The 27256-nt window shown below is 35.1% G+C and overlaps 1 protein-coding gene across 10 annotated transcripts in view; it reads right to left on the reverse strand.

Moving 5' to 3' along the window:
* Positions 1-4526: 4526 nt before the first annotated feature.
* Positions 4527-27256, reverse strand: part of Ptpn4 (protein tyrosine phosphatase non-receptor type 4) — a 214656-nt gene continuing 191926 nt past the window's right edge. For all 10 annotated transcript variants that reach the window (XM_047543970.1, XM_047543966.1, XM_047543969.1 and 7 more), the window contains 5 exons: positions 23613-23759; positions 21489-21617; positions 18091-18239; positions 16200-16335; positions 4527-10739 (listed from right to left, as the gene is read on the reverse strand). In XM_047543970.1, coding sequence (XP_047399926.1) covers positions 10653-10739; positions 16200-16335; positions 18091-18239; positions 21489-21617; positions 23613-23759 — 648 coding nt within the window. In that variant the 3' untranslated portion in view covers positions 4527-10652. The remainder of the gene's footprint in view (positions 10740-16199; positions 16336-18090; positions 18240-21488; positions 21618-23612; positions 23760-27256) is intronic.

Genomic DNA, 27256 nt, shown 5'->3' on the forward strand with positions numbered 1-27256 from the left:
AAGTCAACAGAAGCAAGGGGACATCAAGAGTATGGAGCTGTGTGCCAGTCTGAGTTTATTTGGGTGGTGATTAAGAAAGGGTCAGTTGCTGGGTGTGGGAGTACATACCTGTAATCCCAGCTGCTTGGGTGGCTGAAGACAGGAGGATTGCAAGCTTGAGGCCATCCTCACTGATTTACTGAGTTTATTCTTTTGTGGGGATAGTGGTGACATTTCAAGACTTCACCACTAAGGAATGTGGTGCCATTCGTAATAATTGTATTAGCAAATATATCAGCCAGGAACAGTAGTGTATGCCTGTAATTTTCAGCAGGAGGATCACAAATTCAAGGCCAGACCCAATTTATCATGACCATATCACAAAATAAAGGACTTGGGGGAGTGTAGCTCAGTGGTAGAGCACCCCTGGGTTAAATTTCAAGTACCACACACACAAAATTAAATTATGGTACATTCATATGATGGAGTATTAGACAGTGATTTAAAAGAATGAGGTAGCACTGGGGGCGGAGCTCAGTGGTAGAGCACTTGACTAGCATGGGCAAGGACCTGGGTTCAATCTCTAGTACTTCAAGGAAAAAAACAAAAACAAAAACAAAAAACAAGGAATGAGGTAGAACTGAATGTGCTGATATGGAAATAGTCCAAGATGAAAAAATTATAGAATATATTATACAATCCTCTTGGCATTTTGTATATGTATGTGCAAATTCACAAATATACTCCCCTCCAGAATAAAATATAATTGAGAAGAGGTTGCTATTGGTTTGAAGAGACTTTTTTTTAGAAATGGGGCCTGAGGAAAGAGGCTGTCACAAATCATTTTGGCTCTTCCTCACACTGTTTCTCATGATGAAAACTGATTTTCTTTTTTTGTGATAGGGTCTTTGTTGCCCAAGCTGGTCACAAATTCCTGGGCTCAAGCAATCCTCCAGCCTCACCCTTCCCACGAGCTGGGGCTATAGGTGCATGTCAACATACCTGACACACTGATTATCCTGCATTTAAGAACATAGGCATGGCATAATCAGACATCTTTAATTTTGTGCTTTTGTTCAGTCAGACCTCAGACATAGAGAGGTCCTTTATTTTCAATGACAAAGGTCTTACATTAGGATTACTAGAAGAGAGGGTCTAGTACTGGAAGAGTCAGTGGTAACCTCAATGAGGGAGGGGGAGGGCTCTTCAGACATTCTTTACTTTTCTAAATCCCAGTTAGTTCCTAATCACCCCCTTCCCTCAAATATCCCTACTATGTGAACAAGTAATTTATAGAAATTTTATGCTTAGAAGGAAACAGTCAAAAATGTGAAAAAGTCTAGAGTGGGAGAAAATCTTTTCCACACACACCTCAGACAGAACATTAATCTCCAAAGTTTATAAAGAACTTAAAAAACTTTACACCAAAATACAAAGAACCCAATCAATAAAATGGGCTAAGGAACTGGACAGACACTTCACAGAAGATAACACAGGTGATCAACAAATATATGAAAAAAGTGTTCATCATCCCTAGTAATTAGAAATGCAAATCAAAATCACCCCAAGATTTCATCTAACTCCAATTAGAATGGCTATTATCAAGAACACAGGGGCTGGGGAGATGCTCAGTCAGTAGAGTGCTTGCCTTGTAAGCACAAGGCCTAGGGTTCGATCCCCAGCACCCCCCCAAAGAAAAAAAAAGAACACAAGCAATAATAAGTGTTGGTGTGGATGTGGGGAAAAGGCGCACTCATACATTGCTGGTGGAGTTGCAAATTGGTGCAGCCACTCTGGAATGCAGTATGGAGATTCTTCAGAAAGCTTGGAATGGACCCACCATTTGACCTAGCTATCCCACTCCTCGGTTTATACCCAAAGGACTTAAAATCAGCATACTACAATGATGCAGCCACATCAATGTTCACAACTGCTCAATTCACAATAGCTAGATTGTGGAACCAACTGAAATGTCCTTCAATTGATGAATGGATAAAGAAACTGGTATCTATATACACAATGGAATCTTTCAGTCAAAGAATAATAAAATTATGGCATTTGCTGGTAAATGAAGTTTGAAAATATGCTAAGTGAAATAGTCCAAGCCCAACAAATCAAAGGCCAAATTTTTTCTCTGATAAGTGGATAATGATATATAATGAACGGGGATATATAATATGATATATAATGAACGGGGATCATTGACGGGAAGAGAAGAATGAAGGAACTTTGGATGGTGTAGAGGAAAATGGAGTGGGAGGGAGTGGGGGATGGAGATAGTAGACTGAAACAGATGGTATTACCCTATGTATGTGTATGATTACCTCATTGGTGTGAATCTACATTGTGTACAATGAATCAAAATATGGTCTGTAAAAATAAAAAAAAATTAATAAAAAAAAAGAAATTTTATGCTTAGTGTCTTCCCCATCCCATCTAACTGGTCACCCATTAATGAACATAAGCAATGTCAGAAAAGTCCAATAACAAAAAACTCCCATAAAGAAGTCTTGAAAACTCCTGTACTTTAGATGACTAAAGCACATCTTTATTTTGCAATTGAACATTGAGTCATAGCTAGTTCTTTTTCCATGTTTGTGCCTGAACAACTACTCAATTAAAATGAAATATGGTCAACAAAATATGTACGATAGCATTCATGTAATATAAATTGTTCTCAGAACTGAAAGTTTTAATGCAATCCAGCATTTTTACTCTGTTTGCTACTGGTATTTGTAGACTTTTTAAAAAACATGAATGGCAGGAATTCTAATTTATCAATGAAGTTAAGACAAATACACAAGGCCTTTTCAAGCACATGTAAGCTTCAGTGACAAACTCAAGTGATAAATTTCAAATTACCCAGTGTTAACCAAATTAATCCTTAGCTTCTTTGTCTCTAAATTATGTGAACAAACCACATGGAAAGAGAGTCCTTTATGAAATGGGTGGGGGAAAGGCAGTCTTAAAAAAATTATAAGACTAATTGAATTTTGCTACAAGTTCAGTAGAAACAAACATGAAATGGCAACAGAAACGTAAAATTATATATTTTAATTAGGAAATAAACTAATAGATTTTTAACTAGGTGACTTTCTCACTTCATTTGTACATATAGCACCGGTTACAAGAAAATATTCCAAATTCAAATACCCTCTACACAATCATTTATAAAACTACTGTTCAAAGGTATCATTGATGAGTATAAACTATCAGTCCTAAAATTAAACCTACACTGTAGAAAATAAAGACTAGTCTTTCTTATTTGAAAAGATTATAACACAGAGTTCATACTTACAATGTGCTGATGCTGGAGAACACTGGGTTGGACAGTTTTTTATTTTTTTAAGCAGATATTTTCTATTGCCAGAAGATGAAAACAGCTCCTAAACTGTTTTAGTCTCCTAAATCCTGCGCTTTGTTAAAATCTATCAGGACTTTTGTCCCTTTAATCTTCCTTGTAGTGTAATAAAAACTTAAAACCCTAGGTACTACAGTGAAAAATTTCCAGGTTTTCATGTAATGTATACAAAATCCAAAGCAGAATGGTTACAGTAAGCCAAGCTTGGTAGAAGCTAGCTGAGAGAACTCAAGAGTCCAGCAACAGTCAATGGGGTAGACTTTATTGTACTATACAAATTACAGAAAGGTGGCAAACCTAAAATCACACAAATTACCTCTTAAATATCAAATAAGCTATCAAGAGATCATTGTAAAGCATTTAAACTTGGGTCCAATCTAAAGAGCTCTAATACTAATCAATCAATTTTTTTCTGTATTTACAAACTCCTAGGATTATATCTTTAGATGTATAAATTAAGTCAGTAGTAAGTGTGAAATAAAGTGCTACTATTTGAAGTTCAAGAAATCAATTTGAGAATTGAAATTTGACATACTTTACAGAATACAAAAATGAATAATCTTGTCAACTTATCGAAGGATTGGAAAAGACAGGTGCCAGAGAATCACAGAATCAAGTTGAAATTTTCTTGCCCAGGAATGCAAATAACTGGAACACTAAAATTCAAGAGTAGAAACCAGAAAGCTTCTTTTATTAAAAAGTAAAATGGACTCAATTTTGACTACAATGATTGGGGGGGAACCACAAATCAGCAACTATCTGGGTCTAAGGGTTGAGCAGGGCAATCTTTTCCTCAATGGCTTCCTGATAATTTTACTTAGCAACAAGGCATTTAATTTAAGATGATCACAAGTAATAGTGTTAAATTATGGAACCTCCCAGGGTTGAGGTGTCTAACACTAATCTCTCATAACTGCCACAAAAGGTAATGAAGATAACATATTTTAGTTGTTCAGGGTATTTATTTCATAGAGTTAGTGATTGGGGGTGGGTACTGGGGATTGAATCCAGGTGCACTTAACCCTGAGCCACATCCCTGGCTCTTTTTATTTGAGACAGGTCTCACAAAGTTGTTTCAGGCTTCTTCAAGTTACTCTGACTGGCTTTGAACTTGCAAGCCTCCTACCTCAGCCTTCCAAGTTACTGGGATTATAGGCTTGCTTGCACCACTGCCACTGGCAAGTGATTTTTTTTTTTTTTTTTTTTTTTTTTAATGTGGACGACAATAAGCAGAAGTCAAAATAATGAAATTCTAATTGAATCAAGTCCTTCCATGCCCAGAAATGGAGACTGAATGCAGGGGTGCTGTACCAATGAGTGACATCCCTAGTCTTTTATTTTGAAATAGGTTTAAGTTGCCTTGGCTGGTATTGAATATAAATCCTCCTGCCTCAGCCTCCTGAGTTGATGGCATTACAGGCCTGTGCCACTGTTTCCAGCCTCAGTTGAATCAAGTTTAATGAGTAACAGTAAATACTACCTTTTAAAGCTACTGCTGAACAAATCATGCCTATAGAAGTTGGTTTAAAGTGAAGATTTTTTTTTTTTTTTTGGTTCATCTACACTAATAATCTGAAGCATATAAGACACCACTGCTTCAAGTCAGAGTTGGGCCCAATGGTCTATGACTTTGACAATAAAAAGGCAGAACCATTTATTGGGTCAGGGACCTCTGCACATAATTAACTGTAGTGAATTTTAGGCACGGTTTTCAGGTTTTAACTAAATCACATTCTTACAATGATATCCTCACTTGTGTCTGCCACAGTGACAAAGCTTGGGAACTTTTCTCCATGGTAGACACATGCAGCAGCATGTTTAACCTCACATACAAACATTCACCCACACCCCATAAGTCTAGAATTAGAATATTTTACACTTAAAAGTAGTATGTGCAAATTTTCTGGAAATTTCTTTTCTAGAGCCCAAACAAAGCAATATGAAAAAGAATGCACATATTTGTAATATGCTTCAAAATGATTGCTCTTGTTTATAATGAAATTATTTTTCATCTAAAATTGCATTTTTATAAAGTGTAATTTCCCTTTTTTTCTTTCCAATCCTTTGAAGACTTTTTTAAAAATGAGTATCCTTAAAATCAAGTCATAATTCTAATAACATTTGAAAGATACATTCATTTTCTTTACAGCATGAAAGACATACAAATATCCTTCTTTCCCTTTTAAACAATTAAAGAAGTTAACGTTTTCAACTTTTTTTCCATAGAAAAATATTTTCTATATCATTTACACAACAACGGATAGGAAAACTCTACAGTGTTTAACTAAAACTTTTGTGAGCTTAACAAGGCTTTCGAACATTTCCATTCTTGTACTGGAAATTTTAAAAGGTTTCAGGAAGTTAAATGTTTGAACTCTTCCCTAAAACTATAGTCTTTAACTTGCAAGATTACTAGTAACTTTCACATTGCAAATTAAAAGAAAAATCTGTTTACTTATTTATGCATTGAACCATGTCTAACTAATTCAGACAGATTACACCCAAGCAGATAGTACTTATGACTGCCCACTTAGCTTGGATGACAAAATAAAAACAATGGTGACTCAACTTCAGAAATCAACAATATACTAGAATAGAAAAACATAAAAATAAATAGCAGCAAATTTATATATAGAAACAAATATTTTGTTGTCTACCCAAAGCAAATTCACCAATATTGTGAAATAAAATGTCTAATTTTGGGCAGAAATAGGAATTGTTATTTCTGATAACATCAAAAAGCTTATAATAATAATTGCTACTAAAAATAAATGAAGGCTATATATAATAATGTTGATAATTGTTGTAGGCATTGTAAAGAAAATTGAACCCCAAACAATTAGGGGTTTCTTGGACTCTTCAAATTGATGAAATTATCTACTAGCAAACAGCCCTCAAAAATGCTTTAGGATTATGAAAATTCCTTTTTATCTATATGTTTAAGACTTCTATAAAATGGTTGCTACAACTTGTATTGTGATCACACTGAGATATTAGTAAATCTTTGCCAACAGATCAGTAAATCTAATATTGGATGAAATTAATCCAGTGGATTATAAAAACATAGCTATTTCATTTGGAAGAAGCACCACAAAAAATCCAGACACTGTGGTTGTATAGCTGAAGTAAATGTGGGAAATAAGCAATGTTAATATAAAGTACTCCGTTTGTTGATGTGGCAGCTTGCAGCAGGCTATGGCATCATTCATATACATCTTGTCATATCATCCAGATGTTTATTCAAATAAACATTTACCATAATGTATTAACTACAAGTGACTTATATGCAAATTCACCTGAACTATGAAATTATTACCAAATGAAAGAGCCTGTAAACATAGCCCACATTATTGTGGTATGACTTTTATGAATTCAAAACTACTTTGGCAACCTTACCATTAGAATATTTTAAATATTCCAAATACAGATATTAAATAGCACATTGTTATAAATTCACATTCCCTTCTCCATTCATGATCAGATTATAAAATGAGTAATGCTTTAATTCTATTGCATGTTCACATTATGAACATAAATTATTTCACTATAAAATGATATATGCTCTAAATCTTAGTTCTGTGTTTTAAGTGCTTTTAAAAATTAGTCTTCTACTTGCAGTCCAGAATGCTTTTATATTGCAGCCTCAATACTTCACAAAAGCTTATGTTCTCTGACAGGGAAGCATGACTGAGTCAAGGTCCTAATTAGGGTCACTACTGCAGTCTACTTATTTTCTAATTTAAGTAACATCTCCTAAGGTTGTCATAGTTATGAAGCAAAAACACTGCCTGAATATGCTTCTCAAGTTGAAACAGACTAAAATTCACAAGAATTATGATATTCACAGAAGTTACAACTTACTGAAGTTCTAGTATAATATAGAGAACACCAGATTGAGAATTAGAAAACTTAGATTGTACAAGACCAGACTCTGCTAAATCAATTACTGTTGCTGGGTCTCTGGTTCCTTGCTACAATAATAAGGGAAGTGGAGACAGGAGAAAATTCTTCCATTTCCTTTCAGCTCTCAAGTTGTATTTGAGACAGGAGACAAGATTTTTTTTCTCAAGTTCCTGATTAGACCTGATCGGACGTGCCAACTGATGATCAACAACTTCTGTGCTTTAAACAATCTTTTCTTCCTGTTTGTGGGCATTAGCCTTAATGAAATACACGTGTAAACAAATGCACTACAGTATGTCCATGAATACATATATATTAGTACCTGAAACCTTCAAGCAATTGTCTAAATGCCTTAACATAACTTTGTGCATTTGAAGTCAGTTTATTCTTAAAATGATCAACCATTTCTTTTCCTTCTACTTGTCCTAATGGGCCAGACAAAAGAAATTTTTCTGAGATGTTTACTCTGCCTCAATTCGGGATGGTTGCATCAGTTTGACAAATATAACCAATTATTCTTGTGAATACAAAGATTATTCCAAAATGTTCTTCCTCCTATCTACACAGTGTTGACACAAATCAGATGCTAAAAAATAAAATAAAATAAAAAGACAACTTGAAATGAACACAGGAAAAGCATTTTAAATTGGAGGGGGAAGTTCTTCACTAACACTTCTTAGCATTTACAAAGTTCCTTGAGTCACCAATACTGATTTCCACTTGTCAGAATAAAAGAGCATTCTTTCTCGAGTGTGTAATGGCATGGAGGCAGGGGTGACTAGAGGAGTGGGAGAACAGCTTAGGTATAAGAAATTTGTGATTTACTACACATTACATCGATATGGATGGAGTCTAGAACTATTCAACTTCGTATATGAAAGCTACCATTATTTTTAGAAGTCTATTTAGATTGAAACATGTTAAAAAATTCTTATGTGTAATGGATAAAAACTTCACTGTTAGGTGAATAGGGAAGCTTAATTGGAGTAGTCATTTTAGAAGTTGTGAAGGATAATTTAAATTTAAATAAGATCCTAATATACTTTTTAAAAGGATCTTTTTTGTACATACAAACACTGATCAAGGGTAGCTTCCAGAAGGAAAAGTCATACATGAGAAATTTAAATGCAATTCTACATCTCCAATACATTGTCATTTAAAGACAGGCATTAATGATTAAAAAAGGCAGCAGTGCTTTGCCAACAATTAGAGTTAACCTCGGAAGTGTAAACAAAGCTGTAAGTTAAAGAACATGCCAAGCAAGACGTTTGTCTGTTTACATCTACAGAACTGTTATCTTTTTGACTGTGGCTGTCATTTTCTGTCCAGTTAGCAGAGACTTTAATTCATGCAAAAACAACTGCAAAAACAGTTATTTCATATGTAGACCCCCCCAACATGACTTTCCTTTTTCACTTTTCAACTTGTCATGATGTTATATAGCAGCCTAAATTACATTTATCTGTTGGTACAGAATGGAATGTTCAAATAAGTCTATAATTAACTTACTATTTTATACTGTCTTAACTGAAATCAGAAAATAGATAATAAAGATTATGTTTCTCTCTTTAAAAATGACTTAAAAGTATTTTAATATAATTTATTTGGTATCTTGGCTATTAATGTTTAGGAGCTTAACTTCCTGAAATGTATTATGATGGATTTTGAATATGTGAAATGACATCATTTAGATTTTACTTAAGATTTTTAAATGTACATTTTCCCCTTCATACTAAATGGCATTCCAAAATATCAACCCTTAGACTCTAAACTTTATCAAAACTATACAGAAATATTCAGAAACCACTAGGAAATTAATCTATTTTAACCATATCCATATAAAATATTTATATAAAATAACATTTGAATTGGCAGGCAAACTTTTACTTAAATGGGGCAATTTTAAAGTTCTATCTCTGTAGACTTGAAACCCAAAAATCCTGAAGAGGAAAACACAAATATCCTTAATGGGAATAAGATCCTCAATCAGACTGGATAATCAAAAAACTCCTTATATATAAAACATGCTTATAATTTAATAAGCATATATAAACTGGAGTAATTTAATTGTACACAAAAATGACAAGAAAACCCTCATTTTATTTAAGGAAGGGTTATACTTAGACTCAATAATATAATAGTTAATTTCTCATTTGAAGATCCAACCAAAAAAAAAAAAGTTTCGTATTAACTAAAATGAATGCTAAAGAGAAATATTTTAGTTGTAGATAGGAATAAATCAAAACTTATTGTTCTAGAGCTTAGAGTCCCAGTATTTTATCAGATGCCACTTCTAAAGTCAGGGATAAAATAAACATGAAATTTGAAGAATAAAGCATCTTTTTAAATTGAGCTGCTTAACTGTAACCCCTGTCCCACAGTAAAGGAATGTGCATATTTTGAACAATTCTGTAGCAGCAGAGCGTGCACTCAGTAGAACACAAAGTATTTTTGCTTCTTATGGCAAAATACAAGTATTGAGTAAGAAATAGAATTTCTTTACCCTTCTTTGACTGCATAACTCTCAATACAAGAAGCCTGTTTTTAAAATGTGAACTTATTCAAAATGCATAAAAATGTAAGAATGTACAATATACTTACATACCTCCTAGTGGGGTCAAATGAGTGCCTTTTCATTAGACATACGAAGATGTCTCAAGGCACTTAAGGGGTTAAGACACAATGCATGCATTCCTTTACATCAAGTATGTGAAATCACACGATTTGGAATAAGCCAACCTTATGATAAATATAATTACATTATTAAATTCAAGAAAATGTGTAGATTCATATTTATACTTTTTATAAGATGCTGGTAAATGGACAATGTGCAGCATTTCCTGGGAATAGCAAATTCCACCTTTCTTCTTCTGAACAGCAGGTCTCTAGAGGGGGTGTGTAGGGAAAGATGTGCTGCATCCATAGGCAGTGTATTGGCTAATATTGAGAATGATATTGCTACAATTTTAAAAATAAAATCTGGTAATCAGTATAGTAAGTACATGATCCACTGGAAAAAAAAAAAAAGAGCTGACTCCTGATGTTTACTTCTTTTTGCTTTCAAGATACAGGTATACAACAGAGATGATGAGAATTCTGAGCCTTGTTTGTGGCAATTTTACCAGAAGGGGACTGCATGGCACCACCACAAAATTTCATAAATTACCCTGAACATACTGAGTTATTCACTATTTGTTCGGAGCAAAGCATGAAATAGTCTTCAAACACGAGTCAAGATTTTGAAGGGTTGACTTTTTTTAAACATAAAGTGCAACAGTGCTGAAGTTTTCAAAAGTTTTTTTTGAGTTCTTCATTTTTTTGTGAGATGCCATTTCCTGTAAGCAGTATCATGGCACAGTGAATATAATGAAAAGCAGTTTTCCAACATGTATCCCAGATCTTTTGTTTCTTATTTATTTGATGATGTTGTTAAGGGTTTAATAAAGCCTTCTTCATAAACCTTCAAAATAGCTTCACAGACAAATCTGTACTGACTCTGAAAAAGAAAACAAAAGACATACAACTGATAAAAAAAAACAAACAAACAAACCCAGAAAACAAGACCATACCAAAATATAAACATCTCACTTGGCTTGCTTATAAAAGAAATTCAAAGTGAAATAGTATAGACAGCATTTTTTAAAATCAATAGATAGGCAAAAAATAAAGTCTGAAAATGTATTTTGTTGGCAAAACTCATGTTGATTCCCCTAAAAAGAGGAATTTGAGAGCATCTATAAAATTACATTAATTTACCTTTTGACTCACTTCCAGGAATTCCCACTTCCAGCAATCTATCAAAAAGATAAACTAGAAAAAGAAACTGAAAACACATATTCGCTTTCTGTTTATTTACAATAATGAAAACAGGTGGAAAAGAGATCCAAACCTGCCATCAATAAGGGTTTGGATAGTTGGGTGTGATGCATGCCTGTAATTCCAGTTAGTCAGGAAGCTGAGCAGGAGGATCAAAGTTCAAGGCCACTCAGGGGCAACTTACTGAGACCCTATCTTAAAAAACAAAACAAAACAAAAAAACCCCACAAAACAACAAAAAATGGCTGGGTGTATAGCTCAGTGGTAGAGTACTAAGGTATAGCATGTGTTAGGCTGTGGGCCTCAGTAACACACACACACACACACACACACACACACACACACACGTATGGTTTGGGTGAACAATCTAGGGAATACCCTCACAATGGAATACTATGTAGTTGAGGAAAAAGAGGAATAAAAATCAACAGACAACTACAGAATGATTCTAGACTTTTTTTTTAAAGTGACAAAAAGCAGGGCATATAAAGTACACACAACATATTCTTCATAAAAGCAAAAATATAAATATCTTAGTATATGTTTTTTTAAAAAAAGCAACGGAAGGGTAAATCATTAAAATTGGTATCTTATAAAGGGATAGAAGGAAAAGGGAGAGGAAAAAAGAGAGACTGAATTTCATTAAATATACCTTTCTTCTTTTACAGATTTTACTTGGACTCCTGTAAGTAATATTACTTTATATGAATTGTAAAATTGATTTAAAAAATTGAAAATATCGTACTGGGACTGTAGTACAGTGGTTGAGTGCTTGCCTAGCATGTGTGAGGCACAGGGTTCAATCCTCAGCACCAAATAAAAATAAAATAAAAGTATTCTGTCCTTCTGCAATCAAAAATAAATTTTTAATTGAAAATATCATAAAATGAATCAATGTATATATCTAGTTGATGCATAGCTATATTGAGGGGAGTTGATTCAAAGAACTTTAAGATAGTAATTTGTTTATCTCTCTTTTTTTGGAGTGGGCGTGGGGGTTACCAGGGATTGAACTCAGGGGCACTCGATCACTGAGTCACTCCAACCTTATTTTATATTTTATTTAGAGACAGGGTCTCACTGAGTAGCTTAGCGCCTCACTTTTGCTGAGGGTGGTTTTGAACTCAGGATTCTCCTGACTTAGCCTCCCAAGCTGCTAGGATTACAGGCATATGCCACTGTGTGGGGTTTGACTGTTTATCTCTTGTAAGCTATACTCTCAAGTCAAAAAGAACTGTGCAAAGTTGAAAATTCTTTTCAGCAACCATACTGATTATGGTGTAGTGTTAGTGCTGTCATTCAGAAACTGTGGTTGGGCAGTATGAAATAAAACAAGAGTGTACTTGTAATAGTCTTTCATTGCTGACGTTGTAAAGAACTTGAATTCTTGTTAAAGAAGAGAACATAAAATATAAGATAAAGGAGGTTTAGTAAAAATACTGTGGTTCGGAATTGGCAAACTCAGTGTAAACACATTTTCCTAGCTCAGTCAACTGAGAATTTCTATAGACAAATAACAACCCAACAATAATAAAACTCCTTAGTTCTTAGAGGGTGGTGCCTAAAAGCATCTCTCAGTAATATGTACCAGGACTTTTTTTTTCCCCACTGAACTACATCCTTAGCCCTTTTTGTTTTATTTTGATATAGGCTCTAAATGTCCCAGGCTGGCCTCAAACTTGTGATCCTCCTGCCTCCGTCTCCCAAGTTGTTGAGATTGTAGGCACGTGACACCAGGCTGGGCAAGAACCAGGACTTCTTAAGAGCACTACTGATTATAAATGTAGGGAATAAAATGTACCAGGTGGGCCTAGAAATCACTTTTGATAGCAAGGGAGTTAATAAAGCTACTAGGATCTTGATAAAAAGTTTCAGAAGCCAAGGTGAACAGTTCCCACTGGTTGAAAATGAGACAATTTAGGCATCATTAAGAAAAATAACTGCATAGGTTGAAACACATTAAATGTTTGAATCCACTATTTCTTCTTTTTTTTTTTTTTTTTTTGTGGTGCTGGGGATTGAACCTAGGGCCTTGTGCTTACGAGGCAAGCACTCTACCAGCTGAAGTATATCCCCAGCCCTGAATCCACTATTTCAAAGTAAATTCCAAACAAACATAATAAGTCATCACCACTGGAAAAAGCAAGTAAACCAGCTCAGTATATTGAAAACTTGAGCTGGGGGTGCAGCTCAGAGGTAGAGCGCTTGCCCAGGATGTATAAGGTCCTGGGTTTCATCTCCAACACTGGAGAGGGGAAAAAAAAAAAAAGAAAGAAAGAAAGAAAAGAAAACTTAAAGGGTAAGAATCAGGTAATCACGTGTTTATATCGCCTTTCACATAAACACTATTCCACTCACTGACCAAAATGAGTAGTAGTTTCTCTTTATTTATTTATTTTCGAGGTTGTGCACAAGTTAGGCAAGCATCCTACCACCGAGCTACATTCCTAGCCCAAGAAATTCCTCTTTAAATAATTATTCTAGCTAATAAAAGAAGATACATAGATAGAAAGAATTAGAGTATCATTTTTCAAACCTGATGAATTAATGGATGCAGGCATTGATTATTTGAGTGTACTAATATCACAAAAAGAAAGAGATGTGCTTCTGAAAAAATAACAAACCACCTAAGCTGCTAAAAAAGTCTATGAATCCACTTATCACTTTTAGGAAATAGGGAGAACACCACCTTGATGATGTAAATCAGCAAAATCCAGACAGTGGGGAACTATATTGCAAAAATAACTCAATTTGTAAAACAAATAAATTGCAAGGAAAAGAAAAAAAGAACAGGGAAGGAAGATTTTACTTAAATGGCATTTAGGGGACATAAACTAATCAATATGTACAGACCTATTAAACAAAAATTATAAAAACAAAAGCCTATCATGAATGTTATGATCCTGTAATTCTACTTGTTGATATAGATCTGAAAGAAATGAAAGTGGGGTGTTGAAGAGATATAACCCATGTTCACAGCAGTATTATTCACAATAGACAAAAGGTAGAAAAAGTGAAGGACTTTGCTGATTTACATCAAAGTGGTGTTCTATTTCCTACGTGGATCCATAGACTTAGCTTAGGTGTCTAGGATCCATAGACTTAGCAGCTTAGGTGGTTTATTCTCTATTCAGAAGCACACATCTTTCTTTCTTTTTGTGATGTTAATAACAAGTGATCAATGCCTGCATCTATTAATTCATCAGGTTTGAAAAATGATATTCTAAGAAATTCACTCTTATGCACACAAAATAAGGATATATGATCAATATACAAAATCAACTGCATTTCTACACCCTAACAATAAACAGTTGTAAATAAAATTAAACAGTTTCACTCACAATAGCTCCACGAAGACTAAGACATGAGACTTTTACAGTGAAAACTACAAAACATCACTGAAAGAAATTAAATACCTAAGTAAACAGGACAATCTTGCATTTGTCTAGTTGGCTTTTTTTTCTTCTTTTTGTAACAAGGACAAACTGATTCTAAAATTCATATGGAAATTCGAGGGACTGAGAGGAATTATAAAAATCATGAAAAAGAGAAAAGTTGAAGATTCTTATTTCCTGATTTTAAATTTTGCAAAAAAGCTATAGTAATTAAGATGGTGTGGTACTAATTAGTAGTATCTGAGTAATAAAGAAGTATTCATTATATTATATTGTCTACTTCTGTGTATGTTAGAAATTTTGTATAAAAAATGTAAAAGCAAAAAAAAAAAAAAAAAGACAGGCATTTAGGTCACATGAATCTTTCTGTTTAGAGCATAATCCTGAGTTGCTAGGATTATGGGGGTGTGCCACCACATCTGGATCCAATGACTCTTTTTTGGGGGGTGGGTACTGGAAATTGAACTCAGGGACACTTAACCAGTGAGCCCACATCCCCAGTCCTATTTTGTATTTTATTTAGAGATAGAGTCTCACTGAGTTGCTTAGTGCCTTGCTCTTGCTGAGGCTGACTTTGAACTTGGGATCCTCCTGTCTCAGCCTCCTGAACCACTAGGATTACAGGCGTGCCCCAATGACTCTTAATTATGCTCCAAGAAACGAAAAATTTTAAAGTTATGTTAAGATGATGATGATTTTGGTACCGGGAATGAACCCAGGTACTTTACCACTGAGCTACATCCCCAGTCCTTTTTATTTTTTGAGACAGGATCTCACTAAGGTGCTTACAGCCTTGCTAAGTTGCTGAGACTGGCATTGAACATGAGTTCTTCCTGCCTCTGCCTCCTGAGACGCTGGGATTACAGGCATTTACCACCACACCTGGCTAAGATTATTTTAACATTTCTGGTGTCAATAAAATTATTTGAAACGGACTGACCTATATACTCTAAATATGAAGCAGGGGCAAAGCACACCTAGGTTTACTCTTCAGGACAAAAAAAGTCAGTGGAGAATGACAAATAGCTTGATTTCTAGGTTATTTTTATTGTTGGAATTTAAGTTCTTATGTAAAAAAGAAAGGTATTCTAACACAGTTGTTTCTCCAAAAGCAAGCCTATCAGGATTTCCAGTTCAGTGGTACTGTCATTGTGAGCGTTATACCTGACTAAGCAATACAAGACAGATTCCTGTGCATATGTTTAAACACTCAAGAATTAGGATGCTAGGCCACTTGCATGTTGGCAAAAACTGTTTCTGTAAAAGGTCAGATATTAAATATTTCAGAAATTGCAGGTCATAGCTGGGCATGGTGGTGCATACCTATTAATTCTAGTGACTCAGGAGGCTGAATCAGGAGGATCAAAATTTTGAGGCAAACTCAGTGGCTTTTCAAGCCCCTGAAACAAAATAAAAAATAAAAAGGGCTGGATGTAGCTCAGTGATAGTGTCCTTTGTACCCTCTGCCAAAAAAATGAATAAATAAATAAAAATAGAATTAGACCATATGGTATTTGATGCAACATCTCAACTATGCTCAATGTTGAAGTGGTGTTTAAAAAAAAAAAAAAATGTGGGGAGTTAGATGTGATTCACAGGCAGAAGTTGTTGACCCCTGTGCTACAGTTATCAGCTGCTAGTAAGGAATTAAAAAGATATGACTCAGAATATGACTTAAAATACACACTAATAACAAAAACCATCATGTTGAAGATTCACATGTGTATATGAACTACAGTACTTACAGGTGTTTGGATCATCATGGCTCGTTGATCTCTCATTGTTCTTACAATGTCTAGTGGATAAACTGGTTGATTGCATTCAATGAGACACATGGCTGTTTCCATAGTAATAAGAACTCCAGTTCTTCCAATTCCGGCACTAACAAAGATAAATATGGGCAAAGTCTTACTGATACAATTCTATTAAAATTCTTGTGACTTTAGTGCAGAAAAATCAAAATACTGAATAATAATATTGAAGAATAATTTCATTTTAAGGTATATATTAGAGAAGTAGCAAGTTAACTTCTAAATAAGGTATAAGCTTATTGGAGCAACTTCCCTTAAAAAGTAGAAGAGAATTATAATAATCACTAATGAACACATAGAAGATGGTACTACTTTATATTTAAATAAATTAGGGTTTTCTAAAAAATTTAATTTTAATTAAGTTATCACTGAATAGTTAAGAACTCTTGGAAGTATAATCTGTAAACAAGAATGTAGTAGCTACTAGAGTCCTGGGATATGATGTGGCCACTTGTTTCACCATTTTTGTCACTTTGCTCGCAAGTATTTGGTCTGTGATCTGTTTTAATGATTTGAAAGTCTATTCTTACAATGTGCTGAAAAGGTGCGTTATCTCAAAATATCCTCCAAATAAAGCACTTTAAAACATGGTTATGAAAGGGAGAAAATAATTTCCATATCCTAACCTCTGGGTCAGTGGAAGTGGAAATGAAGGTTGGAGTCACTGTATTTGGCTCTGTGAGGGCAGGAGGACACCTGGGTTGGAAAGGAAGGAAGGTGGCCTGCCGCTGTTTGCCTAGAACTACTGGAAATAGCATATCCTGTAATAACATTTGGTAGGTTCACTCCAAGAGATGTGGGAGCACTCTGTGAGTGTCCCAAGAAGGGTCATGGGAAAGACAAGAATACCTTGCTGGGAGGGAGAAAATCTAAACTGCAGACTGCATCCTAATGTGTATATTATGATCTGAATGTATGCCTCAAAATTCATGTTAAAACTTAATCACCAATGTGACAGTATTAAGAGGTAGGGCATTTTAGGAGGTGACTGACTCATGAAGGTAAAGCCCTCACAGATGGGATTAGGGAACTTATAATACAGTTCTAGGAAGTGAGTTAACATCTTTATCTCTTCTATCCCTTCTGCCACATGAGGACACAGTATTTGCCCTCCCTAGAGGATGCAGAAATAAGGGATCACCTTGGAAGAAGAGAGTAGCCCTCATCTGACACTGAATTTGCAGATGCCTTGATCTTGGACTTGCCAGTCTCTAAAAGTAAGAAATAAATTTATTTTTTTTTTCGGGGGGGGGGGGGGGGATGTACAGGAATTGAACCTAGGGACACCTAACCACTGAGTCACATCCCCAGCCCTTTTTATTTTTTATTTTAAGATAGGGACTTGCTAAATTGCTTAGGGCCTCACTGAGTTGCTGAGGCTGGCTTTGAACTTGAGATCCTCCTGCCTCAATCTTCTGAGTTTCTGGGATTATAGGCATGTGCCACCACACCCAGCTAAATTGTTGTTCTTTATAAATTACCTAGTCTTGGGTATTTTCTTAGAGCAGCACAAACAGACTAAGACAATCTACGATATTGTATATCATCAGATCTAAATTATATTCACTGCAAGACACATTACAATTTCAGAGATGCTAAAATATATAAAACTGATTCCAAGAATCAGTGTAACAATCATTATTTTTATTTCTTATCACAGAGTTTCTGCCAAATATTCTGTTAGAACATATCCTTCGTTGTCTACCTTAGAGCACAGCTTTGAGTAATTAGTCACAACATAAGGACACAATAAAATACCTATTCCCTTATAATAAAAACAAAATCAAGTCAGTTATTCATTTGTAAAAGACAGGAACTAGAATACCTGCAATGAACAACAATAGGTTCTTCTTTGCCAGCCCTCTTATTTCGTACATGACAAACAAAATCCAGAAAGTCACTTGAATCATCAGGGACTCCGTGGTCAGGCCAGGCTATATACTGGATCTGAGTGAGTTGACGACTTTCATTTTTCTAAATATAAAAGAAAAATTATTCACATTGACTTAGGAATTATCTTTAAAATATAAATAAATATTCATGTCATTTTAATTTTAGAAGGAAAGCAAAACCAACTCCTCCTTTTCCCCTCATAGAAGTAATATATAAACTCACTAGTATCCTAAATTTCAGTAAAAAGAGAAAAACTATTTAAAGGAAATAGATGTATCTATTTTATTGGCTACTTGCATCACTGCCTTTTTATAACTCAATTTTTTTATGTGTGTGTATTTATGTTTATATTTATATTTTTAAGATGACGATAATTAAACTGGCAGAAACAAATTAAGATCCAGAGAAATGCTTAAAGATCTGTTAACTGAGCAAAAATGGTAAAGCAAAAAATAAATACATGTTTTTTTTTTTTGGTTGGGAGACAAAACTGAGCTAAACCTGACACAACTCAGAGAACATTTTGGAAATTAAAAAAAAAAAAAAATCCAAATACATGTAGATTAAGAACTGGAGATCATTAAAAAAACAGAGATTAATTAATCCCTGGATCAAATCAGTGATTATTCCTTTTGGGGAGCTAACTAATGCTTGGTATATAGGAGAGAGTAAGAGTCTTAGATTTAGATACGTCTTGGTTCAAGCCTTGACTCTGCCAGTGTGGAATTTAATATTTTAGAGCCTCACTTCTTCCTTCACTTGAAAAATGAAGTAACATCTATTCCTTTGAGGGACAATCTAAATGTTGAAAAGACTCCGTAAGAGGACCTGTAAATCATCCAGCTACTTGGTATCATATGCATAATTAACATACATCTAGTTATTCAATATTATGAAAACTGGTTATTGCCATTTACATTAAAGAAAGCTTCCACTGCTAGACACAGTGGTGCACACCTATAATCTCAGCAACTCAAAAGGCTGAGGCAGGAGGATTGCAAAGTCAAAGCCAGCCTCGGCAACTTAGTGAGGCACTAAGCAACTCAATAAGATTCTATCTCAAAATAAAAAAATAAAAAAGACTGGGGATGTGGCTCCATAGTTAAGAGCCCCTGAGTTCAATATCTTGGTACTTAAAAAAAGAAAAAAAAAAGGCAGGGTTGGGGGTTCCTTCCAAAAAGTACTGTGAAAGGTAATGGGGCATGGTGGTGCATGCCTGTAATCCCAGGGACTGGGAGGCTGAGGCAGGAGGATTATGAGTTCAAAGCCAGCCTCGGCAATTTAGCAAGACCCTAAGCAATTTAATGAGGCCCTGTCTCAAACTCAAGAAATAAAAAGGGTTGGGGATGTAGCTTAGTGGTTAAGAAAGTACAAGATATACAAGACTGGGTAGTGCTATCTGTCTGACGATTGTCCATCAATGTATGTATGCATTTATACATACATGCAAATATATTTTTCACAATTATATTTGGCTCAAACTTTACAAACATGACTTAGCATAGTTTCTAAGGTACCCAGGGTATCTAAAGAAAAGCCTCTATTCATTAAACTGCTGTTCAGGTGCTAATTTACAGAGTACAATAAAAAGACTGTTTTTTTCTTTTTCTTTTTGCAGTACTGGGGATTGAACCCAGGGCCTCAAGCATGCCCTAGTCATTTTTAAAAAATTTTATTCTGACACACAGTTTCATCAAGTTGCCCAGAATGGCCTTGAATTTGCAATCCTCCTGCCTGTACCTGAGATTACAGGCATACACTACTGCACCAAGTAAAGAGTATATGTTGAAGACAGATATTATTTTATATAAACACATAGACTATCTTTCATTATCAATTAGAGAGTATATCAGACCACTGAGTTATATGATATATGACCCCAAACCCCCTAAATATACTCTGACCTGAATAAAATTTAACTTTTTATTTCCAGACTTCTTAGCTTCATTCAATAGCTAAAGTCTTTTCTTTTGGCACTGGGGACTGAACCCAGGGGCACCTTTACCACTGAGCTACAGCCCCACCTCACTCCCCTTTATAAAAAATTTGAGACTGGGTCTTGCTAAGATGCTGAGGGCCTCCTAAATTGCTGAGACTGGTCTTGAACTTGTGATTCTCCTACCTTAGCCTCCTGAGTCACTGGGATTAGAGCCATGCACCACTGTGCCCAGCAAGCCTTTTCCCTTTTTAAAAAAATTTTTTGATTTGTTCTAATTAGTTGTACATGACAGAATGCATATATACATTTTGATAAATCATACATAAATGGAGTTTAATTTCTTATTTTTCTGATTGTACATATTGTAGGATCACATTGGTCATGCAGTCATATATGTACATGAGGAAATAATGTCTGTTTCACTCTACTATCCTTCCTACCCGCCCTTTCTTTTCTTTTGTGGTACTAAGAATTGAACCTAGGGTCTCAAATATGCTAGGTAAGTGCTTGATAACTGAATTACATCCCAACCCACCCGATTCCTTTTCTATATATAACTTCTGCTTCTGTCCCTTTTGGCAAGAAAGGCTCGTCTCACTGGTCTCTTTTAATCATACACTTGGAGTAGGGTTGTAGTTTTCATTTCCAAAGGCTTAACCATTTACGGGAGAGGCCTAGGCCTTCACGGCTTATGCTGTTTGCTCTTCTCTAGCAGTTAATTCTTTTGGCTCCCTTTCAAACCACAGGTGGCTGGCAGGGGAATATCCAGCTGCAGGCAGTGAATGTGGAATACTGTCTCTAAGACTGGCAGCATCAGGCCTTCTACACACATCTTCCAATTGGGGTACTGAGCCATCATTTATTAATCAATTTCCATTTCTGGCTTTGGAAGCCAAAGTGAGTAACCCAGTTAGAACTAAGAACTAGCAGTTAGAAAGCTCTAACCTGTAGGAAGGTCCCGCCTATGAATTTTTCTTCCTTAATATTGAGGGGATTGTGCTTGCCTCTATTCTTTTGAAGAAAGAAACAATTTGACAGCTTTCATATTCACAGATATCCAAAGATTTTACTGATATGACCTGGAGTGAAAATTTTTTAATAATCAATCAAACTCCTGGTACAATCATTATGAATAGGCAAAGTAGTAAATGGTAATATCAGACTGCTTTTAACTGATTACTAATATTTGGCAGTAGAAACTGGAATTATATTTATTTTAGTACAGAATAACACACTCTACAAAGTTCTAGAGTATCCCATCGAAACAGAGAGTTTAATAATTTTTGTGATGTTTTGAAATAACCAGTACTCTGACTAAAAACCATTTTCAGCTTTCAAAATCTTTACTTCAAACACAGCAGTTCTACTAAATGGACACCCTGCCTTCTTACCTCTTGGTTAAACAGTGTCATATTCCTGAAGATATAGGCAGTGTTTCCTTCTTCTGAATGGCAGGTAACTTGGTAGCATCCATAGGACGAACTTCCTGAGGGTTCTGGCCAATACTGATGACATTTAACCTGGTAGCAACAGAATTATATAAACAAAGAAAATCACACACACACACAATAAACAAAGAAAATCACACACACACACACACACACACACACACACACACACACACACAAAATCAACTTAAGCTCTCTATTCTTTTTTGTTTGTTTTGTGGTGCTGGAGATTGAACACAGGGCCTTGCATGTCCTAGGCAAGCACACTACCATGGAGATACGTCCTCAAACCAAGTTCTCAAAATTTTAAAAATATTTTAATTTTTAAGAACTTTCATCCAGGCACGGTATCACACGCCTGTGATCCCAGTGGCTCGGGAGGCTGAGGCAGAAGGGCTGTGAGTTCAAAGCCAGCCTCAGCAACTTAGCAAGGTCCTAAGCAATTCAGCGAGACTTTGGCTCTAAATAAAATATAAAAAAGGGCTGGGGATGAGGATCAGTGGTTCAGTGCCCCTGGGTTCAATCCACCATACCAGAAAAAAAAGAAAAAAAACTTTCAGAAAAAGAAAGAACTTTCAGACTTAAAAAAAAGGTACAAGAATAATTCAATGAACTCTCATAATAATTTAGTAACTCTTCATCAAGATCTACCAACTATTAACATTTTTTACCCTTTGAAATAATAATTAATGTTTGGTCATATTTTGAGACTCTAAATCTTCTAATTTTTAAGATTTTCATTTTTGAGTGCTGGGGATTCAATCCACAGCCTCTGAGCTACATACTTCCAGTCCCTGTTTTAAGATTTTTAAATTAGGTTTAATGACAATACATGACCACACAGTTCACCCACTTAAAGTATACTTTTTTTTTTTTTCTTTTTTGAGGGGTACTGGGATTGAATTTAAGGACGCTTTACCACTGAGCTACATCAGCTCTTTTCATTTTGAGACAGGATCTTGATAAATTACTGAGTCTGGCTTCTAACTTGTGATTTTATTTGCTTAGGCTCCCTTATAGGCAGATGCCACCATGCCTGGTTTTAGTATATCCACAGGTATGCAACCATCACCATATTCACTTTTAGAACATTTTCATGACACCCAAAAGAATCCCTATACCCATTAGTAGTCATTGTGCATCCTATCTGATCCTATCCCCCTTTCCTCAAATCTGAATTTAGACGACGACTAATCTACTTTCTGTCCCTATTCTATTTCATGTAAACAGAATCATACAATATGTGGTCTTTTCTGTCTCCTTTCACTTGGTAAAATATTTTCTAGGCTCATCCATGTTGTAGCAAGTATAAGTACTTCATTTCTTTTTACTGCCAAGTAGTTTTCAACAATATGAATATATTACTGTTTCCTGGCACATGTGAGTTGTTTCTGTTTTGTTACTGTGAATAAAGCTGTTATAAATGCTCATGAACAAAATTTTTGCATGTTCATGTTTTCAATTCTCTTGGGTACATCCAGGAATGAAGTTGCTGAGTTGTAGTAAATCCATGTTTAACTTTTTGAGGAAGTACCAGATTTTTTTAAGGTGACTGTACCATTTTACAAATCCATAGGCAGTGTATGAGGGTTCTGTTTTTTCTACAGCATTATCAACACTTATTGTTACCTGTCCCTTTTATTTCACTCATCCTATTGGATATGAAGTGGGTTCTCATTAGTATTGATTTGACTAATGTGGTCAAGTATTTTTTATGTGCTTAATAGCTACTGGTATATTTTCTTTGGATAACTGTCTATTCAGATGCTTTGCCCATTTAAATAATTAGATTGTCATTTTAATGTTTTTAAGTTGTAAGAGTTCTTTATATAGTCTATATACAAGTTCCTTAAACATTAATCCTTATAAATAATAACAATGGTAATAATAATGGTTAACACTTGTGTCACAGTTATTACATGTCAGTCACCGTTTAAGCACAAATCATGAAACCACAGGAAAAGATTAAAGGTTACAAAAGATTAAATCAATGACAATATTTTGATTATCTATTCAGTGTAATTTCAAACAAGCCCACACTATGTATAAGATTCAACTGTAACTTACTCTGCCACGTTCAACTTGTGTGGTCAACATTACAACCATGGAGGAGCCTTGTTCCCAAGTCATTTGCCAAAAATCTGCACAAGTGTGTGGTAATGGACCTTGACAAGCAATATACTGATTAATAATGCTTGAAGAAGGAATTTCCATCTAAAATAAAAAGGACATTAAAATGAAACTTTGGCATTACTAATTTTTACTAGGATTGGCAATATAAAAAGGATCCACTAATTAATTGTGAAATTGAACATAATAAATCTCAATAAATTGGATTCAGTAAAATAATCTTTTTTATTTTATTGTTAGTACTGGGGATTTAACCCAGGGGCATTTTACCACTCAACTTCATCTCCATACCTTTTTAATTTTTTTATTTTGAGATAACGTCTCACTAAGTTGAGGAGGGCCTTACTAAATTGCTGAGGCCCAGTCTCAAACTTGGGATCCTCCTGTTTTGGTCTCTCAAGTCCCTGGGATTATGGTTATGTGTCACTGTGCCTGACGGTAAAACAATCTATCAATAATTTTTTCTTTTATCTGTAGAAGAAATTTCTTAGCAATATCCACTAGTTTTACATATTTACTTTTCAAATAATAGAAATAAGCATTTAAATATAAATATTTCTCCAAACACTAATATGTTTGTAAAAGCAGCTTTATAGAGAACCTTGCTTCAAATGCAGAGTTAGTAAATAAATAAAATAGATTTACTTCTAAACAGCATATTGGTAAATCTTGTGAGGAAGAAAAGCCCTGCCGTTTGCTTTAGCTTGGATTTTGCATATTAAACAATGTTAAAGGTTATCAGAAGGACATTTACAATTTTTCAGAATGAGGTTAAGACAGTGCATATTTGGGAAAATGACTCATACTACATTTGAGGTTGGGAAAAAATAAAGGTGCTATATTGCACAGGAATTCAAAGCATACCAAAGGGTGAATAGAAAAAGTCTCCCTCCCATCCTCGCCTTCAGTTAACATCCAGGACGGCAATCTTTTTTCTCATTTCTGATATACCCTTTCAGATATATTCTGTACACAGCACACCAATGTTAAACTATCTTCCTTTTTTCTGTAAAGCTATTTAAAAATGGTAGCAACCCACCCCTGCCCAGTCTCACTAGAGGGAGTTTTCCAAAGCTATCAGCCAGCAGGACCTCCTTCAGCTCTGTGCATGTCCAAAGGCTTTGAGGGATGGAGATATAAACTCACTTCAAAAACCAGATGGGGTCTGTCTGCTATGGTGTCCTGTCCAACACGGGGCTACCCTGACCACCACTCCCCCAGGCTGCCCACCAAGGGCTTAATGGGGCTGGGTCAGTCCCACATGGGAGACAGATTAGGGCAAATCCATGTGTCATTTAGCATATGGCTCCATCTGCTTATGCATAAGCAGGTTTGGACTGCTGTCCCTTGTATGGGCACTGCAGACTTTCATGGCCACAGGGGTTCTTTGCTATCCAGGTATGTCCTGCCACCTGGGCCTCCAGCTCCTCTGAACTTTCCAGAGCCCTATGCCACGCCCTCACTTGGTGCCAGCACCTCCTTTCCCTCTGTCCATCTTCCCTGGAGAAGCCTGGGCCAAGTGTGATTTGGGAAGCTTTTCAACACTGCCACTGGGTTCAGTCCATCACTTCCATTCTCTACTACAGCACATATGATCACGATATTAACCTAGAGAATCAGCCTGAGGGTTCATTTTTCTTCATCTTTCCATCAGTGGCTTTGGATTGACTTTTATATCTCCCATGGGGGCAGAATTCTATGAGCACAATTCACTAATCTTTCAATCAGGTTTACATGCTAATAATGGATAACATTAATCTTGAATCTTTTGACATCTCTTCCATTAAATTGGAATTGCTTTCTCATAGTTTATATTAGAAAGATGTCCAATATACTAAAGCAAATCAGAAAAAAGTAAAATAAAAATGGTAGCATATTATTCTACATCTTATTTCTCTTGAGATTGTTAAATTAGAAAAATTTCATTTATTTTAATAGTACTTCTGTACATATTTATACATATGTATGATACATATTAAATCTAATTTATTTAACAGACATTTAAGATACTGCTAATCTACTTGCTACAGTAATAACAAGATTGAATACTTTTGTAAACCTAACATTTTTGTGCAAATGTTAAAATATACCTATATGGGCATCAGGAATGAGAATGCTAGATCAAAATGTATGTGCATTTAAAATTCTGCCAGGTGCTGTGGTACACATCTATAATTCTAGTTACCTGGAAGGCCCAGGCAAGAGAATTTCAAGTTTAAGGCCAGCCTGGTCAACTTAGTGAGACTCTGTCTCAAAATAAAAAATAAAAATGGCTGATGATAGCTGGGTATGGTGGTGAATGTCTATAATCCCAGGTATTTGGGAGGCTGAGGATGGAGGAGAGTTGTTCACGGTTAGCCTCAGCAATTAAACAAGGCCCTAAGCAACTTCGTGAGACTGTATCTCGTAGAGTGCTTGCCTCGCAAACACAAAGCCCTGGGTTCGATCCCCAGCACCGCAAAAAAAAAAAAAAAAAAAAAAAGAGACTGTATCTCAAAATAAAAAATAAAAAGAGCTGGGGATGTGGCTCAGTGGTAAAGTGCTCCTGGGTTCAATCCTCAGTATAAAAAAAAAAAAAAAGAGTTGTTGACAAATAAATAGGTAGTACCAAATCGCTCTCTAAAGAGGTTCCAGTAATTTATACTTCCAACAATAATGTATGAGGATTGCTCTTTCATCATACTCATTAAAACATTCACAATTTCCAAACTCTTAATCCTCTAAAATGCAAGGTCTTTTTTTTTTTTTTTTAAACTTGACCTGGTCTAGGTTCATTTGACAGCAAAATATACGTTCACTAACCTAAGAGTATTTATGCTAATTTGTTAGTCCCACTTACATGCCAGGGATGTTACTTATACTATATATATATATATATATATATATATATATATACTGAATAACCCTTCAAAAGTCCAAAAATTCTAAATCTCAAAGTATACAGACTTGCACATGATATCATCAAACTTTTTGGTTTTTCAGTCTCATAAGTAAAAAACAGTAATTCCTTGCCATTTCTTTGGTACCCGAGATTGAACCCAGGAGTGCTGAATCATGGAGACACATCCCCTGTCTTTTATTTTTTATTTTGAGACAGGGTCTCGCTAAGTTGCTTAGGATCTCGCTTAGTTGCTGAGGCTGGCCTTAAACTTGTGCTCTACCTGCCTTACTCTTGGTTTGCTGGGATTACAGATGTGCACCACCACACCTGGCTTCCTTGCAGTTTCCATTTGTATATTTTTTTTTTTAATTAAGTTGAATATACTTTTCACTTAAATCTGTTTGATACTGTTTTTCTCAATGTTACAATGGTATTGTGGTTTTGCAAAACAAAAACAAAAACAAAAATGAAATAAAACAATCCTTATCAGAAAGACACATTAAAGCAGCCAATCCTCAATCACAGATCTGCATTTGTAAATCTGACTATTTGCTGAAATTTATATATAAACTCAGAAGAGTTGCAGTGGTTTCTTGGTCATTTATAAGCATGCTTGGAGTTGTGAAATATTTAGATCACAAGATATAGATATTTCCAACTAATGTCAAACAAAGCAAATCTATGCCTTCTTGTTTCTGCT

Source organism: Sciurus carolinensis, chromosome 3 (genome assembly GCF_902686445.1).
Source record: "Sciurus carolinensis chromosome 3, mSciCar1.2, whole genome shotgun sequence".
Taxonomy (NCBI): domain Eukaryota; kingdom Metazoa; phylum Chordata; class Mammalia; order Rodentia; family Sciuridae; genus Sciurus; species Sciurus carolinensis.